This window comes from Centroberyx gerrardi, chromosome 8, assembly GCF_048128805.1.
Source record: "Centroberyx gerrardi isolate f3 chromosome 8, fCenGer3.hap1.cur.20231027, whole genome shotgun sequence".
Taxonomy (NCBI): domain Eukaryota; kingdom Metazoa; phylum Chordata; class Actinopteri; order Beryciformes; family Berycidae; genus Centroberyx; species Centroberyx gerrardi.
This window is the reverse complement of record NC_136004.1, coordinates 11,015,843-11,033,290: the sequence shown is the minus strand read 5'-3', so window position 1 is coordinate 11,033,290 and position 17,448 is coordinate 11,015,843. Positions and strand designations below refer to the sequence as shown.

The 17,448-nt window shown below is 42.8% G+C and overlaps 2 protein-coding genes across 2 annotated transcripts; both read left to right on the top strand.

The window, feature by feature from the left end:
* Positions 1 to 1,443: 1,443 nt before the first annotated feature.
* On the top strand, positions 1,444 to 5,652 carry bnip3la (BCL2 interacting protein 3 like a). Its single transcript, XM_071927822.2, has 6 exons — positions 1,444 to 1,521; positions 2,673 to 2,946; positions 3,065 to 3,146; positions 3,238 to 3,344; positions 3,469 to 3,618; positions 3,723 to 5,652. The coding sequence occupies exons 1-6, from the start codon at positions 1,470 to 1,472 to the stop codon at positions 3,769 to 3,771; spliced, it is 714 nt and encodes a 237-aa protein (XP_071783923.1). The 5' UTR covers positions 1,444 to 1,469; the 3' UTR covers positions 3,772 to 5,652.
* A 1,137-nt stretch (positions 5,653 to 6,789) lies between these two features.
* dpysl2a (dihydropyrimidinase like 2a) lies at positions 6,790 to 14,756 on the top strand. Its single transcript, XM_071927792.2, has 14 exons — positions 6,790 to 6,831; positions 9,361 to 9,449; positions 9,682 to 9,866; positions 10,062 to 10,226; positions 10,758 to 10,819; positions 10,966 to 11,046; positions 11,140 to 11,208; positions 11,444 to 11,564; positions 11,669 to 11,825; positions 12,111 to 12,252; positions 12,396 to 12,566; positions 13,971 to 14,150; positions 14,272 to 14,464; positions 14,625 to 14,756. Exons 1-14 carry the CDS (start codon positions 6,790 to 6,792, stop codon positions 14,714 to 14,716), a joined length of 1,749 nt encoding a protein of 582 aa, XP_071783893.1. The 3' UTR covers positions 14,717 to 14,756.
* The last annotated feature ends 2,692 nt before the right edge of the window (positions 14,757 to 17,448 follow it).

Below are 17,448 nucleotides of genomic sequence, written 5' to 3'. Positions count from 1 at the left end.
ATGTGATTATCAACTTGCTAAGAGAGCTGGGGGCAGATATGTGTTAGTTAAAAAACAATCTCCAAGAAAAGAAATCAACACGCATAAAATGCAAAATAGGGGCAACACTCCCTCTGCTCTAACTAAAACTGTTTTTATCAGAGAAACACTGCCTTTACTGCAGTAACACTACGAGTCACTCGTTGCAAATCCCCTGACCTTTTCAGCAATGGTGATTTATCCATGATGAAATCTCAGGCTCTTGATAATTATTTGCTTGGGGGACACATGGACGCTCCATAGAGGGATATCCATGTGTCCCCTAAGCAAATAATTCTAAAATAATTTTACATAGTCTTTATCTGCCTTCCACCCTCATAGGATGCCCAATCTTGGGAACAGGTTGATGTCACTAGCCTGGAGTCCAGTAGGATAGTTTCTAAGAGTGCTCTCTTCTTCTGTTAGAGCTTTCTGAAATGTGTTGTGCATTTGACCCACTGCCTATCACTGTATATTATAAAATAAAAAATACATTCATCTTGCCTTTTTGCTCAGCCTGCCCAAAAACAGCAATTACAGCACTACTGTCCATACATCACATGATATCCAAATAAGAGCATTGTTAAACTTCAACACCGACCCTTGTATGGGACCAGGAGGGAACCGGGGTTTCAGAACCACAAATGCCCCCAACCTACAAACAATCTACAGGAAACACTGCTAAGAGATATACAAAAAAGAAGGAAAGGAGCAAGTCAACTCTTCTTCAATTGAAAAAGTTAAAAAGGCTTTATTGCATGGCTAATTCATACTGAATTTATAAAAAACTCCAACATGTTCCGGCAATATGGCTTCATCAGGGAGTAAAAGGACAGCTCATCACTTATCAGTCATATGTATAGCTTTCCTGTTAACAAGGAAGCAGAGACCAATGTTGTGAACCAATCAGAAAACAAGGCCATGGTAAACCTATGTACAACAGGCACAATGTAAAGGTACAAAACCAAAAATATATATAATAGGGGATATATGCCTGCCTCCCCACATAAGTAGTATAAGTCTAGCCAAACCAGCAGCTGGTTGAAGAGCAGATGTTGGAGGTAAATGGGGCAAACCTGCCTCCTATCATCAGTCTTCAAACCCTGAACAGGCTCAGATAGAAACAAGGGAGTCAGTCCTCCCAGGTCCAGCACCCCATAGATCAGCTGGTCAGAACCTAATCATCGCATAACCATGTCATGCAGAAAACTCACCATAATGAACACCACCAAAAAAATTCTATCGCCCATTTCCATTCTGTACTACTGACAGAGAGAGAGAGAGAGAGACACAAATTCCCATCACTGAGTCTGTCTGAGTCTCTTGTCTGTCTGGACCATGGATGTATTAAACTGGACCATGGTTCTGGACTCTGGACCAGTGTTGCGCATGCGCACAATGTAGTTTGTCTGCGTGTCATGTTGATGAATGCTGAAAACTGGGTAGTCAACATGTCTACCGCCGCTGCTCAACAAAACAATAACGAAGAACCGGGGCTACACGGTACGTACCACCGCCGATTTTTCCGCGTGTTGTGTTGTAAAGCGTTGTTTACATATTTCTCATGGGTGTGCGTGTTTTCCTAGAGAACAATCGTGTAATGCAGATTTTATTGTAAAAGTTATATCGGGTATGGAATTTCCTCTTCTTCTGGGCGGGGTGGAGGGTGATGTTGACTAACGTCACCACGAATGAGCCAATTGAGTTGCTCCAAATGTTTGATTGATAGATTTTCAGCCAACCAGCTACATATATTTGCGTTGGGTGGGCTCTAGCCAAAATAAAAACAACTTTGGGACAAAAGACGAAATAAACGTACCTTTCAATGCTATCGTTTAATTGACCGTTATATCAATATGTTTCTCTGTATGATTGATTTTGTCTTTTTATTCAGCATGCCACAATTTTCCTAATCAAATGTAAATAACAAAGGAAAATAATCTAAGGATGTTAGCTCGAGTGTCTGCAGAGTCACAGTTCCTAAACAGCTTTTCAAAACACCAAACTGGGACAAGGTGAATTCAGACCGAAACGCTAAACGGAAGAACTGAAAACGTTCAGGGCATGCAGCCTCGAATGGGAGCAGAAAACCGGGAGGTCTGCCTTGCATGTTAACGTTACAGTGTTACACAGACAACAGCGACATGCTTGGTTAAATTGTCTCCCATTGCACTTTCCCTGCAGTTATGCAAGAGCTCGCAGGGGAACCGCTCTGATGTGAAACACTTATTCTCTGTGTAGCTAGTCACTCATGCACACTTATGCTGCCCAATGACACGAATTGAATTTCATTTGTATCGAGCCCAAGACGACAAAAACGCCTTCTCACACCGTCCCAAGGTTTACATTCTGTGCTCACCCAGGCCTGCTGGCTTTCACAGATTACATAACTCCCCCTCCTGCCTGGATGTGCAAGCTGTTTGTGGGGCAGTGGCACAAAGAAATATATGCTACCCTGGATGCAGTGCGCACCCAGTTCATTTAAATTCATAATGCATGGTGCAGGAAATGTAGGTTAGCTGTTTCCGTGTGATAGGAGACAGAGCAGACATCATGTGTTTCTGCATGGTTTTAGACCTACTGACTGTCATGATCTGCACTAACACAAGCCTAATTTATGCGTCCTGCTCCCTCTCGATGGCTGTGTCGCTCAGGCTCTTGGGTAGAGCTGGAGATGAATGGGAACACAGGGGCACAGGGCGTGCAGACCAACGCACCAGCAACACCCGCTGCAGACCAAATAAACGCAAACGCTGGGAGCGGTCAGACCCTACAGCCCATGGAAGTGGTGCCTGAGGAGATAGATGAAAGCCTGGTTGGAGGATTGGAGCACGTGCCGTCGTCCTCCTCCATCCACAACGGAGACATGGAGAAGATCCTGCTGGATGCACAGCATGAGTCCAGCCAGAGCAGCTCCTCCTGCGATAGGTAGGGGTAAAGGGCAGAAAAGTGTGTTTGTGTGTATGGAGGGAATGTGGGCTTTTTCTGTCTTTTCTTTTTTTGTTCTTACCACATGGTTTGTATTTCATTCTTTCTGTTGCCTCAGTCCCCACAGGCCGCCAAGTCCAGATCAGGATGAGGGTCAGATAACCTTTGATGTAGAGATGTCAAGCACAAGAGGCAGCCAGGTAACATATAAAAATTATACCCCTCTCAGTTGTTTTCATTTGACCTTCAGTCTCTATTGCTTTTACACTACACAATGTGTGTCATTTGCAGTCAGAGGAAGAGGGTGCAGAGAAGGACAGAGAGGAAGATATCCTGATGAACAAGGGAGTAGACTGGGTTGCCGATTGGTCCAGCAGACCAGAAAACATTCCCCCAAAGTAAGCAGACTCCAGACTCACGCTTCCAGCTTCATCCATTGAGAAGCAGATGGTGGCTCGGAATATTTAGCTGAATGAATTGTGTCTTTATTGACTGATTGACTGATTTGATCATTCCTTCCAGGGAGTTCCACTTTAGGCACCCCCGACGTTCAGTATCTCTTAGTATGAGAAAGAGCGGGGTTATGAAGAAAGGCGGCGTCTTCTCCGCAGAATTCCTCAAAGTCTTCATTCCTTCCTTACTCATCTCACACATTCTCGCTCTTGGCCTTGGGTAAGAAGCTGTACATTCTCTTTTAAACTTTCAGGAATGTCATTTTATTCATTTTGTGAGAATTTGTTTAATTTCACACATTTTGTGGATTGTTTTTTGCCTAGGGTGTACATCGGGAAGAGAATTGCCACAGCCTCCACCAGCTCTTACTGAATAGAAAATGAAGCAGTGCCTGGATGTCGTGTTCTCCTGTCTACAAGTCATTCAAACATCCTCCTGTGCTCAAGCCTTCTCTCATCCGCCGCCTCTGTCGTACGCCTACATTTCCCCTCCCGATCCGCATTGGAGTCTGTCACATTCTAGATTTAGTTATAGGACACGTTGCATAATGTGGTTGCATTCCTTCACATGTTGACACCGGGCAGTATCGCATCCAACAGTTGTCACCATCATGAATCCGATAGATAACAGCCCCTGCCTGAGCTAGAGAATGTTATATTAGTCATCCTATCCAACGAAAAAAAAAATAAGTGACTTGGATTTGACGTCAGATGGCTTCAGGGTTTGGGATTTTTCTCTGAAACTTCTATACTTATGTTTTTGACAGAGATGTTATGTCATAAGAAATCTGGCCTTTCTCCCAAGATGCATCTCTCCACTGGTCTCCCAGTAGGCAGAGTGCTTGTACCAAAAATATGCGTTGCGTCTGTGATGCAAAATAATTCAATTGGCTCTGGGAGTAGAAGGGATTTTTTTTTATTTCCCTGACTTTTTGAGCTTGAGCTTAATATTCATGTTGCAGTTATAGGGAGAAACAAATAAAGCTGCACAGTGGGATTAGTTTTTAAATTCCACACATTTTTCCTTGCAGAAGTTGTATTATATTGACTGATTGTTTTTAAGCTTTGGTTTTTTGAAGGTTGGGAAGCTTAAACGATGATCCAGTGTGTAGCTCCAAAATTTTCCAATAGGGAGTGTTGATGTTTGGATAGATTTATGATAGTTGAAATTAAGCTGGATGACAAATTACCAGGCCATATGCTATTTTTGTTTCTTTTTGCCTACATATCTTTTTCATTAACATACAATACAGCAGTGATGGCAAAGTGCCAAATTTGTATATCTTTCACCTCTGCACATTGGTGATTTATCTTAGACTTTTTTGATTTTCTGATATGTTGAGATATTTAAATAGATGTGAAAATAATTCAAGCTGTGACCTGTCCCATGTAATAGATACCTTTTGACATTGTATAATTTGTTTATACACTGTTATTTGATGTCCATGCACAGTATATCTAATGCATTGCGGCAGTAAGTAATGTTTGTTTTTGCTTTTTGTTTAACAGCTGTCATATGATAATTGCTGGACTGGCAGTGGTAGAAACCACCACAGAGAAAGACACTTCCAGGGGTCTCATTTAAGAGTGTTATCTGATTTTATTCTAGTTTTCACTGTACAATCATTTCAAACAGTGATACAAACATGAGAAAATAATGTCTGTAGAATTCATAGAGTAAGGATGGAGATATAAATTAGTTTTAGTTTTTGATATATCACAGAAAATTTGAGAAAATCAAAGTAACTCCCTGATTTTGACATCATGATAACTTCATCATAAATCACAACTCTGGGTTGGATTTGTCGTAGCACAAACTGTGTGTAAGAAACTTGCGCGTGAGGCAATAGCACTCCACCTCTGTCATTTAATTGCCTGGTTGTGGAGAGCGGAATGGGTATGACAACATTAGATGGGTGCGATGAAATTTTGGCTGCCTCTAATCCTGGTTGTTTGCATGCCTTTCAACTTGATACTAGCACATTTCTAGTCTAGATTCATTGTGTTGCATCTGAGAGGTCAGGTTTATCCTTCTGATCATATGTACATTGTTGTTGCTACTTTTTTTTTCTTTTTTAACCTGATAGACCAAACATTGCTTGTTCATAGGAAGGGCAGGCCCTCAGAAATGTCAAGTATTATCTCATTCAAGCAGTGATAAAATAAGTAGCAAGGATTGAAGGGTGTGTTAAAATTGCTAGATTTATTGTCATCATATTGGAAAACTAACATTAAAATGTAAAATTGCTCACAATTCTATGCGGTGGTGTTTTAAATCTTTACAACTATAAATAACTTTAGGTATTTAATGCCAGAATGAATTATCAATGCACAATATAAGATAAATACAAGACTTACAAATAGTGATTTAGTTTTTTGTTTTTTTTATGTGTCCAGAGCAAAATAGCATGGGTGATTCTTGACAGCATGTGAGGAACTTGACAGCATGAGCTATATCTGTCTGTGTGTAGCCTGTTTACTGAAGTAGAGCAAAATCAAATGTTAATCTAATTGAGGATAAGGGTTTGAAAGTCATTTTACAGACAGGTATGTGGTCACTTAATCCAGGGCTTTCCAAACTTTTTTCCTGTAAAGAAAAACCTAGATCAATATGCTTTAGACCACAAAACACCATTAGATGAAGTGTTTATCCCAGGGACTCGCATCTGTCCATAGTAGGTGGTGAGATAACAGTGGAGAAGGTGAAACCACTGATCATTCTTACAATTATCTCATTGTGTCAGCTTCTAGTGAAAAAAATAAGATATAACTGAACTAATTGTTATTTTGCTGGGAACCCTTCCAAGGACCTGCGGAGGTCCCTGGAACCTAGTCAGGGAACTGGATTGTGAAGGACAACATTTTAATTTCTATTCACTAACAAGAGTTTGCAAATGAATTTCAAATATGACTGCTTTCTGTCAGGTATATCTCCAAAACACATCCAACACATGATGATCTGACTGAACCAGTCAATTAGGCAGGTGAGAATTAAGCTGTTCACCTCATACATATGAGATGAAACCATATGAAACATCAAAGCAGCATGGATCTGTAGCTGAGCAGGGCGGGGCACTGCGCATGCGCGGTTCCTTTTTGTGGCCCTTTGCTTCTTGGTGCCTGTCTGGTCTTCAGGGACCTGGTCTAGTAAAACCTAGCACTGGATTGTTAGCCAAAGCTATAACAGCTTAGCTAAGATTATTTATACGGTTGCACTGTGCAAATTGTACTTCTATTGACAGAAATTGCTAGATAGCCACAGTTCGCCCAGGGCGTCGACTGGCCAACAAGCAGAGCATCCATTCCTTTCATTGGCAGCTAACGGTTTCCAGTCTTGCTAGCTAGCGTTAGCCAAGAGGCAAGGGACAGCTGTGTCGGAGGGATCGTCAAAATGTCGGGTTACCAGGGAAAGAAGAACATTCCACGAATTACAGTGAGTATTGTACATTTTTTGGAAAATATTATCTTAGCCTACATTGATGTAGTTAAATATGCTTCCAGCCAAAGGATTAGACCAATAGCTAGCCAACGCTAAGCTGTCGTATCCATTCATTGACGCTGTCACTAGCAAGAATCACCCCACCATCAGCTCCAGACACTGAGACTGGGATGAACAATGATATGAATTAGGAGGTAGCGGCAAGCTCTTTGGCCATTGTTCGTCCCGTGTTTGAGTGTTTTTATTTTTCGATAAAATGCACAGTTAGAGCTTTCCTCAAGCCCTTAACGTTATATTCCTTTCATTGCGTGCAGTTTAGCTCGCCTGCTATTTGTAGCTAAAGCTCTCCCCTGTCTCTGTCAGCATCCTCTGCATGCAGGGTGTAGTTAACAGGTTTAGGAACAGGTTCTCTCAGTCTCATCCCTTCATCTCCTCTCACACCTATTTAGTCTGTCACCTTCAGTGATCTTTATTGCAAACCAAGTAAGATCTCAAGTAATGCTGTGGCTAGAACAGACTTGGGGTTATTTTGCCCTGACCCTGTGAAATACTGTTGGAAAATGCGGTTTGAAATTGTAGCTTCTATTTGCTTTGTGATCCATCCATTCAGCCAGAAGGCACTACATGTACTGTAGGGCCTACAGTAGGGGGACATGATAGTTAAAAGAAGTAAAACCTCTTTTGTAAAGTAGGTCACTGAACAACACCCACCCAAGCCGGTTGCCCTAAGCTTTGATCATGCAGCTTTTATAGGCAGAGTGGTGAAGCATATAGTTAGTGTAATAAAGTGCTTTAATCTAGATCATAAAATAACAGCCAAGTATCTTGTGACATGAATTGGCCTACTTCAGGCTTGCCGTCTCCTAGGCAGTGTTCTTGGCAGCTGTCAGGTCTCCCTCACACACAGGTAGAGGCAGTATTATAACACAGTTCCTGACATCTCAGACACAACATTCAGATGGCCCCACCTCCTCAGCAGCCCTCCGGGCCCTCAGACAGACATAGACATCACCTATTAGTTTGGAATGTAGCAGACATTTTCACTGTGCAGGGCTTTTAACAAAGCATCAACATTAGGCTTTGGCCCTGAACTAGCCTAGGCCTGATGGTGCTATAGGTAGGGTGGCCCCTCATTGTAGGTTCCCTCTTCTACACTGTCTCATCAAAACCTGCTTCATAGATGTAATTATGGTGGTAATGCAAGCAAGGTATTTTAGTCATTGTGAATCATAAGCATGATCACTACATCTTGAACAGTAGTTGCTGCTTGTTATGCGTCTTATCATGTAACCAAAGAATAAAATGTTTGTAGAGCTAGGGAATTGTTTGATTTATGCAGATTTTCAAGTTAATTTACCTTAGCTGTAACATCTGTTTATGTAGTGTATAACTAAAAATGGAAGTAGTCCCATTTTTTGTATTCTCATGTAGCTAGATCACCACCACTCAACACCTGGCCCTTTGCTAAATACATGTATTTCTTTGTAATCAATTTTCTGTTTTATGGCTGTACACTACAGATTCCCAACATTTTAATAGATTCATTTAAACACAGATGTTTGGGTAATCAAAGGCATTTTGGAGCTAAGGTATATGACATTACAAGGGCACCAAATATGATCCTGAAATTGACATATCACTCCTTACCCCTACACTCAATAATGTTATTTTGACCACTCGGATACAGAAAGGAGCTATATGACCCACTTAGGAGAATAATAGCCTGTTAGGTCACGTCAATACAGCCACGTCTTGCATACCTAATGTATTCCCTCTCTCTGTGTCCACCCACTTTGACCATTAGTGACTGAATGTTTCTTCCTGTGGGGTTTGGAGTAAACCTTTTTCGTCTTCATTAGCTATCCCTACTCCCCTCAGAGGCCTCCGGGATGCCTGCAGGAGAAGTAGGCCAGCCTAGTGCGCTCTCCTTCCTTCACATACAGATGGAGCTATTTGTGCCACTCAAGAGTTTTTGCTTTTACTCAAGGTTCTCCATTAAATATTGCTGCCCCTCTTCAAACTATAATGTCTACTGTGTCTGAATAAATCATATAGGATAACCCATATCATCGCTCTACCTGTCCCACAGGATGAAAGTTGAACATACTAAGGGCTATATGGCTTTCTATCCAGTCAGCACACAAGCATGATTGATGCGGTGACCATTAGCAGCTTTACTTTCTGCCTTCATAAAGATCTTGTTTTATACTCCTTGCAGTGTACTCTGCAGACTGGGGAAATAAGCGCCAGCCAAATTCTAGCAAATTATGATCATGGCTGGTAGGTGTGCTCACCCTACTGGCTACTTTGTCCGGAGATCAACCAGGTTCTTTTCTATTGTAAAAAGCAATTTGTTTGTGAAAATGGTGGGGGAAAAAATGACCCCTCAATTTTGGAACCCACCACCCACTATGGCCAGTGAATAAGAGTTGGTTTTCTGCTCTGGTACTCTGCAGTTGTACTCAGCAGTTGGCTACAATTTCAGCTTTGTGGATGACGTGAAATGTTCTCTCCTCCTTTTAGAGTGACCGTCTCCTAATCAAAGGGGCGAAGATAGTGAACGATGATCAGTCATTCCTGGCTGACATCTACATGGAGGATGGAGTCATCAAGTAAGTTCAGTTTGTTTCGTATTCCTGGACTCTGTAGATTTAATTTTTAGCTTAAAGGTGCCACATGTAGGATTTTGGAATAATGACTCGAGTAGGCTACTAAAATGCGACCATCAGCCCTATTAGTGGTGCCATTTGACAGAAATGGCAGAGAAATACTGGGAATCTAGACTGTTATTTCTAGACTGTTAACTCTCTTTTCAACTCTTTTTCTTTGATCCCTCTCTCTCAGGCAAATAGGAGAGAACCTGATTGTTCCTGGGGGAGTGAAGATCATAGAGGCCCATGGGAGAATGGTGATGCCTGGGGGTATCGATGTGCACACCCGCTTCCAGATGCCCGACCGAGGCATGATTGCAGCCGATGACTTCTACCAGGGCACCCGGGCGGCCCTGGCCGGGGGGACGACCATGATCAGTATGTACTGCAGCGCATTGTGACCCCAACACAAAAGTAGCATTTCCACACGTGTTTCCAACTTGTTTACAAAACATGGTAATCCTGTTGCGAGTGTGATATGATTGACTGCAAATGTGCGTGCCGTCAAGCGTATGATTTAATTGTGCAGTTGTTTGTGCACGTTAAAGCCCACCTGCATTTTTCTGTTTATAGTTGACCATGTGGTGCCGGAGCCTGGTGTTAGCCTGATTGGCGCTTTCAACCAGTGGAGGGAGTGGGCCGACAGCAAGTCCTGCTGTGACTATTCTCTGCATGTGGACATCACCGAGTGGCACAAAGGCACTCAAGAAGAGATGGAGAGCCTAGTGAAGGATCATGGTACGCAGTCAGCGGTCTCAGCTCATGTCTGTAAATATGTGAAGGCTACGGCTGGGTTTCAAAGTCACTGCTCCCCCTGCCACTCTGACAAGTCAAGTTGTGGAATATTGCCATGTCTCTGCTGTGTCGTTATGTCTTTTCTAACACAAATGGCTGGGTATCACTCTAGCCCATTAGCTGCATAGTGACACTAGTTTGGGATCAGTTAATTCCTTGGGTTGCTAGCATGGCTAACAAATGTGACATTATTTTAGTCTGCTCTATTGTGCTTATTGAGACTATGCAAGCTTCTTGCCCTCTGGTTGCATGTACAAACAATTCATATTTTAGTCAAGAGAATCATGTATATTTCCCTCATCCTGGCATCGGAAGGGGCAAAAAGTAATCACTTTGCACCAAGCATAAAACAATAACATTTCTGGTTTGTGATTTGTATCCTTTGATTTTACTTTCTTCTTTGCTCTGGGTTTTCCCCCCTTTGCTCTCTTTATTCCACCCTTGGCTGTTTTCTCATAAGTTTTCTATCTTCAGGTGTCAACTCTTTCCTGGTCTATTTGGCTTATAAGGATGTTTTCCAACTTTCTGACTCCCAGGTACGCTTGGCTTCTGTATCTGTATTAGTGGGCTCTGCGCGCTGTACTGAGTTGTCTGTCCCAGCATATTTTTTTCTAAGCTGTTTAGCTGTCTTTGGGCCTATGTTCGGCCTGTGTTCTGATCAGCCTGTGTCATCCTCTTGTAGATGTATGAGGTGTTCAGTGTCATCAGAGACCTGGGAGCCATTGCACAGGTGCATGCTGAGAATGGAGACATCGTTGCTGAGGTAACAGACCCGCTGTTAAATCCAGTCAAATTTTAATTGTAAATGCTTATTGCCACTTATTTCGGATCATAATGTTCTTGTATGGGCTTTTAGGAGCAGCGCCGCATTCTGGAGCTGGGCATCACTGGGCCTGAGGGTCATGTGCTTAGCCGTCCAGAGGAGGTAAGACTGGCCTTGACCTCGTACATTCTTAGTAAGGTTTGGTTGCTCAATAACTCTAGCCATAAGAGAAAAAGGTCATGTGATAATGTACTATTTAACAATGAACAGTGAATAAGAACCAATAACTTTGATTCAGTGAGGAAGTGTATGGAAGAGAAGTGATGCTGTCAGGAAGCCGTTATGAAAGCCAGGCCAGTGTTTGGTCTGACCTCTGTGTGCCTGTTCTGCTCTGCAGGTGGAGGCGGAGGCAGTCAATCGTTCTGTCACCGTAGCCAATCAGACCAACTGTCCCCTCTACATCACCAAGGTGATGAGCAAGAGTGCTGCTGATGTCATTGCCCTTGCCAGGAAAAAGGGTGAGGGAGGAAGCTAAATGTTGTACCTTAATTTATTCTGTGATCGAACGGTCTGTCTTCTACTGACGTGTTGACACTGATGTTTCTCCTGTCTGCTCCCATAGGTGCTGTGGTTTATGGAGAGCCCATATCTGCCAGCTTGGGCACAGACGGCACCCATTACTGGAGCAAGAACTGGGCCAAGGCGGCAGCCTATGTCACCTCTCCACCACTCAGCCCTGATCCCACCACCCCTGACTACCTCAACTCTCTGCTGTCCTGGTAGGGCCTAAATATAGCTGGAACACAGTAGTAAATGTGTTACAGATGTGCGCTACATTTTATTTCCACCCAGCTATACTTCATTCCTCTTTTTTGAGACCACATTCTTTATTGAATGTTCTTTGCAGGGGCTGGACAGCAAAATACTATTTGCAGCATACTTAACACAATGATAGAATCATTAAAATATAGGAAATCAAATGGGTCAAATCATTGTACTTGTATTAACTGGTCAAGATGAGACTTATCAAGCATGTCCTCAGTGTTCTTGTTTTCTCTCTCTAGTGGGGACCTGCAGGTGACTGGTAGTGCTCACTGCACTTTCCAAACTTCTCAACGTGCAGTAGGCAAAGATAACTTCACCCTAATCCCAGAGGGCACCAACGGCACCGAGGAGAGGATGTCCCTTATCTGGGACAAATGTGTGGTGAGGGAGATTAGACAGACTCACTTTTTCACACGCGCCTATTCCTGCAAGATTCCTATCATCAAGTACGCTAAGGCAAATGACCGTGTACACCTGTGTATGTGTAGCTGCAGTATACAATCTGTTGCCCTCTGTCCCCCAAGGTGACTGGAAAAATGGATGAGAACCAGTTTGTGGCAGTGACCAGCACGAACGCGGCCAAGATCTTCAACCTTTACCCCCGCAAGGGCCGCATCGCTGTGGGCTCTGATGCCGACCTTGTGCTGTGGGACCCAGATGTCACCAAGATCATTTCAGCCAAGAGCCACAACCTGGTGAGAGAATAATTAAACTACCTGCTTGTCTTGGCTCTTGCTCACAATGTCTTTAGTCATTTATCTGTGTCCTGGGATATGGTTGCACTCGTCATTTCAACATGATCTTTGAGATCTGATTCTCTGATTGAGATTGGATTTCATGAGACAGCATTGCCGTCAGTCCACACTCGGCCTGAAAATAGCTGTTATGCGTCTCCTGTGGCTGTATTTATTTAGCTCTGTCTGCATTACTCCCTTCTCAATATCTTTCCATTGTGCACTGTGGCTGCTGGACTGCATCATGACTACATAGATATCCAATAACAATGTGAGCCTGACCGCTTCTATATCTGGTTTTGAAGATTCAATAGCAGTGTAAGCCAAATCTGAGTTTTGTGCATCCAGACCCGGCACTTAATGCAGGCTGAAATGATTGGATGATACCATAGCCTTAATTGCTACTCATGGACTCAGAGGCTCTTGAGGTTGAAGTCAGCTGAGCCAGTTTAGCGTTTTTGTTGTTTGTATTTTGTTTTTAATCAGTTAGGCTGGTTAAAACAAAAAAAATTAAGCTGCTGGTAAATTTTGGAGTCCATTAGTCACTGTCAGAAAAGTTTGTCTCCTGCCCTGGTTTCTGTGAGTCAGCCTGTTTTAGCATTGTGCGTGGCTCATGTTGCTGATACTTACAGATGAATGTATAAACTGGAGTTCTGTCTTCCAGTGCATATCTACATCAGAGTTCACATGAGTTAGTAAATGATAAAAGTTTTGAAAGTGATGATAGTCCATTAAATTGAAAGCCTCACATGCATAGTTGCTGGTAGAAAAGAAATGTTGCTGCGTATAGGCTATACACACTGCAGTGGATGCTGCCCTGCATCTATTAAGGTTGCTGAAACTCCTCATGGGATCATAATCACTCAGAGTACAAACAGCAGAACCAGCTGTCAAGTAGCTACAAGAACTGGTGCGTCCCCCTTCTGTAAGTTGCTCTAGCAGAAAAAAATGCTCATTGTTGCCCCTGGATCAATGTCACTTCTGCTTGAGCTTATTTAGTTTTGGAATTGAAACAACTTTTCACTTGTAAGTTTGCTTGACAGACTATCAACTCAGAAAATGTATTTTTTAAAGTGTGTGCTGTTAGGCCGTGGAATGAGGAGAATGAGAGAAAATTAAGGTTCCTGCCAGTTAGACTCTTCTCTACCCCTTGGATAGGCTGTATGAGTGGCTGTTATTGCCATTTGTCGCAGTTCAGCATATTGTGAATGGCTAATACTTTTTGCCTACTTGTGCTTTCAAATCATTTTTTTATGATTTGTGCCATGCCACTGAGCACAATGTAGCCCTGATAACTTGCATGACAACCCCCTCGCTTCCTGATCTCAGGTAGTATTCCTCTCACCAGAACTCTTGTTCCCCCAGGCTGTGGAGTATAACATCTTCGAGGGCACCGAGGTGCGTGGAGGTCCTCTGGTGGTGATCAGCCAGGGCAAGATTGTGTTGGAGGAAGGCAACCTTCACACTACAGAGGGCTGCGGGCGCTACATCACCCGCAAGCCCTTCCCAGACAATGTGTACAAGAGGATAAAGGCTCGCAGCAGGGTGAGTCTATCACAGGTAGTCTAGTTTTTTACCATGCTTAATCAAATAAACATCCCACTGCTGAGCAGCCCACCCAGCAGATGTTATATATCACAACTGATGAAACGGTCTGTATGTCCAGCTGACAGAGTTGCGGGGAGTCCCCAGGGGCCTGTATGACGGGCCAGTGTGTGAGGTGACTGTGACTCCCAAGGTGATGTCCACGGTCTCCTCGGTGAAGACTTCCCCCGCCAAGCAGCAGCAGCAGCAGCAGCAACAGCAGCAAGCTCCCCAGCCCGTGCGCAATCTTCACCAGTCTGGCTTCAGTCTGTCTGGTAAGTGCAAGCGCAAATTTCATCGCTGTTCAGTTGTCCTGTGCACATTATTTCCTATTACCAGGTACAGATTTAACCGTACAAAGGTTAACATGAGGCTGTTGTCAAGGTGACCTGTAGTTTTCAACCCTGCAATGTATTATCTGTCTTAATTTTCTAGGTGCCCAAGTTGATGACAATGTTCCCCGCCGCACCACCCAGCGCATCGTGGCTCCCCCCGGCGGAAGAGCCAACATCACCAGCCTGGGCTAAGCTCCCCTCTCCACCGAGCCAGGGTGCAGGGCAACACGGGACCAGAGGCCATTCTCACCACTGTCACATCACGTCTGGTCCCCCGCAACAGCCTCTGACTCCCCCGCACCCCACCCCAAAAAAAAAAACACTCCATCCATTCTCATGCACACACTGCTACGTCACCTCATGCAAAATTGAAGCACTATTCCATTTTGTTTTGTTCTTCCTTCCTGCCATATTCCATTTCCATTTTCAAGGAAGAGTCAAGTGAATTGAGATGGCTGTTTTGCTGGGTTTATCAATTTGACTATTGGTGAAATTAAGTTGTTTACATTTGTTTATATTTTTATATGATTTTTGCTGTACATGTTTGTGCTATTTAGTTGCCTCCTGGGTGAGAAAGCTGACAGACATTGCGTCCAAGAAGTGATCAGGTATTATGAGCGGGCATTTTACCAACAGCACATGTTTACGATTTCTTTCTTGTCCCTTCATTTCCCAGACATTGCTAGATAGAATGTGTTGATGGTAGTGTTACACTGCCACCTTCAACTGAAAGTAAAGTCTGCATTTTTGGTTATTCGTTATTTTGTTGTTTGGTTAATTTGCTCTTAAAGTTTGCAGTATTACACTTTTCTTGGTCTTACAGTATATTGTGTGTCTTGCAGCTATATATTCAACTGAACAATTCACTTCGGTCTTCCTTTTGTCTCATAGTTGCACTTTCACCTTTGTTTTTTTTTTTTAATCTTTCTGATGTTTTCTGATGTTTTATTAGTTTTTATCATTTTAAATAATGTGTTGAGCCACAGTAAAACGTTAGCTCTGCGATATTAGTGTTGGAATGCACTGACTGCACTGAAAGGAACTGAAAGGGTATTTTAGGGTTAAACCACTCATTCAACTCCGCCCTATGGGGACCATTGACAACAAATAATTAGCACATATGGGTTTGTCTTGGAAACATGAACCTTTTTGCTTCATTTCATCCTTTTTCCTCCTCTAGTTTGTTAGAGGGTTGTCAGGGCAACAAGCTTCCAATAATCAGACTGGTGTTTAGTGTTGAAGATACTGGCAGACAGTATGGAGCTAGATAGGAGTTTGCCGACAGCCTCTCTGCACCTGGTGCTATACGACCATTGCTGTATATGTGCAGATGGTGTTACACTGTCTCGTATCTTCACTTCCACACAGCAATTATAAAGCTTTGTAATAAAAGCAGCCGGGGCAGGGTTTCCATTTCTCCATTTCTGACAGAATTGGGTTTTGTTTTGCACCTGTACCGATCCAAATGGTGAATATGTATGTGAGGTTGCAACTTTTATTTGTATTGGATATGTCTGTATTGATATGTTTAGGATATTTGTTTAACTTAACTACTTGCCTGCCTATTCTGTAAGATATTGATAGCACACTGTAAGAGTCATGCATCTATGAAGGTTCTTTGAAGAATTGTAACCACGAGCTTTGAGACCTGATGAGAAGTGCTTCTGTATGTATATGAAATCCGTTACAGTGTGCTGATGATGTGTCCATTGTTCTCGGTCATATGGTTCTTAGACTAGCACCTCCTCTAAGTCCTGTTAGTGTTGTGAATGAATTTCAGATATCCAATTCTCCTTCTCTTACCCCTTTACTTGCCCTACACTGTCAGCACCAAACGCATCCGAGGTAGTAACGATGTCCACCAAGCCACAACCGGTTGTTAGATATGCAGCACTGTGAGAAGTGTTCTGTACGACCAATATTCTGCATACTGTAAAACAATGAATTATTTCTTCTTCATTGCCTTGTCAAGTGTAGGTTTTGTATGCCAAGCTAGTATGTGAAGTGAACTGCAATTGGGGAGGTTTCTTGGTAATGGTTTTTGAGTTTCGATGTTGAGCACTGTTGTTGCCCCTCTCCCAACTAGTGTTATACTCTTGATCATGTATGTTTTGTAGGCTACCAGGATTTGGGGGAATCATCGGTCCTGACAGCATTCAACCCTATCTGTGTTGACTTCAATGGATTAAAGCAGTAAAAATGAAACAAGCATTTGATTGAGTCATTTTTTTTATAGATGAATAATTTGACCACTAAGGATTTTAGATCAGTGATTCTCAACCTTTTTCATATCAAGGACCCCTAATTTAATACACATTGGAGCCACGGACCCCCATTTGATTTTGTCTCTCGGATCCAAATCTGAGAATATCTTTATTGTTTATGGATATGATTTTGTGCAGAGTCCCGTGACTGTCTGTATTGTAGGTAGAGAGATAACAGTGAAACTATGATCAAAATAGTCATTCTTCTGCATTCTCTAATTGGGTTAACTTCTTCTAAGTGAAATAATGGTGAAATTTAACAATTCATCAATTTGCTGGGGGGCCCCCTGGAACACCCTCAAGGACCCCTGGTGGTCCCCAGACCCCACGTCGAGAACCACTGTTTTAGATCATATACATAAGGGTTGAAATAAAAAAGTATTTAATTGACTTGCACTGTGTCCCTCCCTGATATGGATGGAGTGAATGCAAGGAGGATGCAGAGAGGTACCTTGACACTAGGTGGAGACAGAGACGTGGCAAGTAGTGTAGCTCAGCAGCTCTATTGTACAAGCTCCTCAGTCTAGCTCAGTGGAAGTGTCCCTGTGGGAGAATTGTCTGAGTTACGTCACAGTGAATGCACACATCAACAAAAGTTTTGTGATTAGTTGGAGTGATGCCCCGTGGCTGTTTGACAGTTGTCCAATTAGGACTTAGCAT

Bases quoted from the DNA above. Each gene is read 5' to 3' on its own strand.
- bnip3la (XM_071927822.2), top strand. From the start codon at position 1,470: ATGTCTACCGCCGCTGCTCAACAAAACAATAACGAAGAACCGGGGCTA. The intron at 3,147-3,237 runs GTAACATATAAA...TGTCATTTGCAG, and splicing joins CAAGCACAAGAGGCAGCCAG to TCAGAGGAAGAGGGTGCAGA. The intron at 3,345-3,468 runs GTAAGCAGACTC...CATTCCTTCCAG, and splicing joins CCAGAAAACATTCCCCCAAA to GGAGTTCCACTTTAGGCACC.
- dpysl2a (XM_071927792.2), top strand. From the start codon at position 6,790: ATGTCGGGTTACCAGGGAAAGAAGAACATTCCACGAATTACA. The intron at 9,450-9,681 runs GTAAGTTCAGTT...CCTCTCTCTCAG, and splicing joins ATGGAGGATGGAGTCATCAA to GCAAATAGGAGAGAACCTGA. The intron at 12,253-12,395 runs GTGAGGGAGATT...CTGTCCCCCAAG, and splicing joins TTATCTGGGACAAATGTGTG to GTGACTGGAAAAATGGATGA.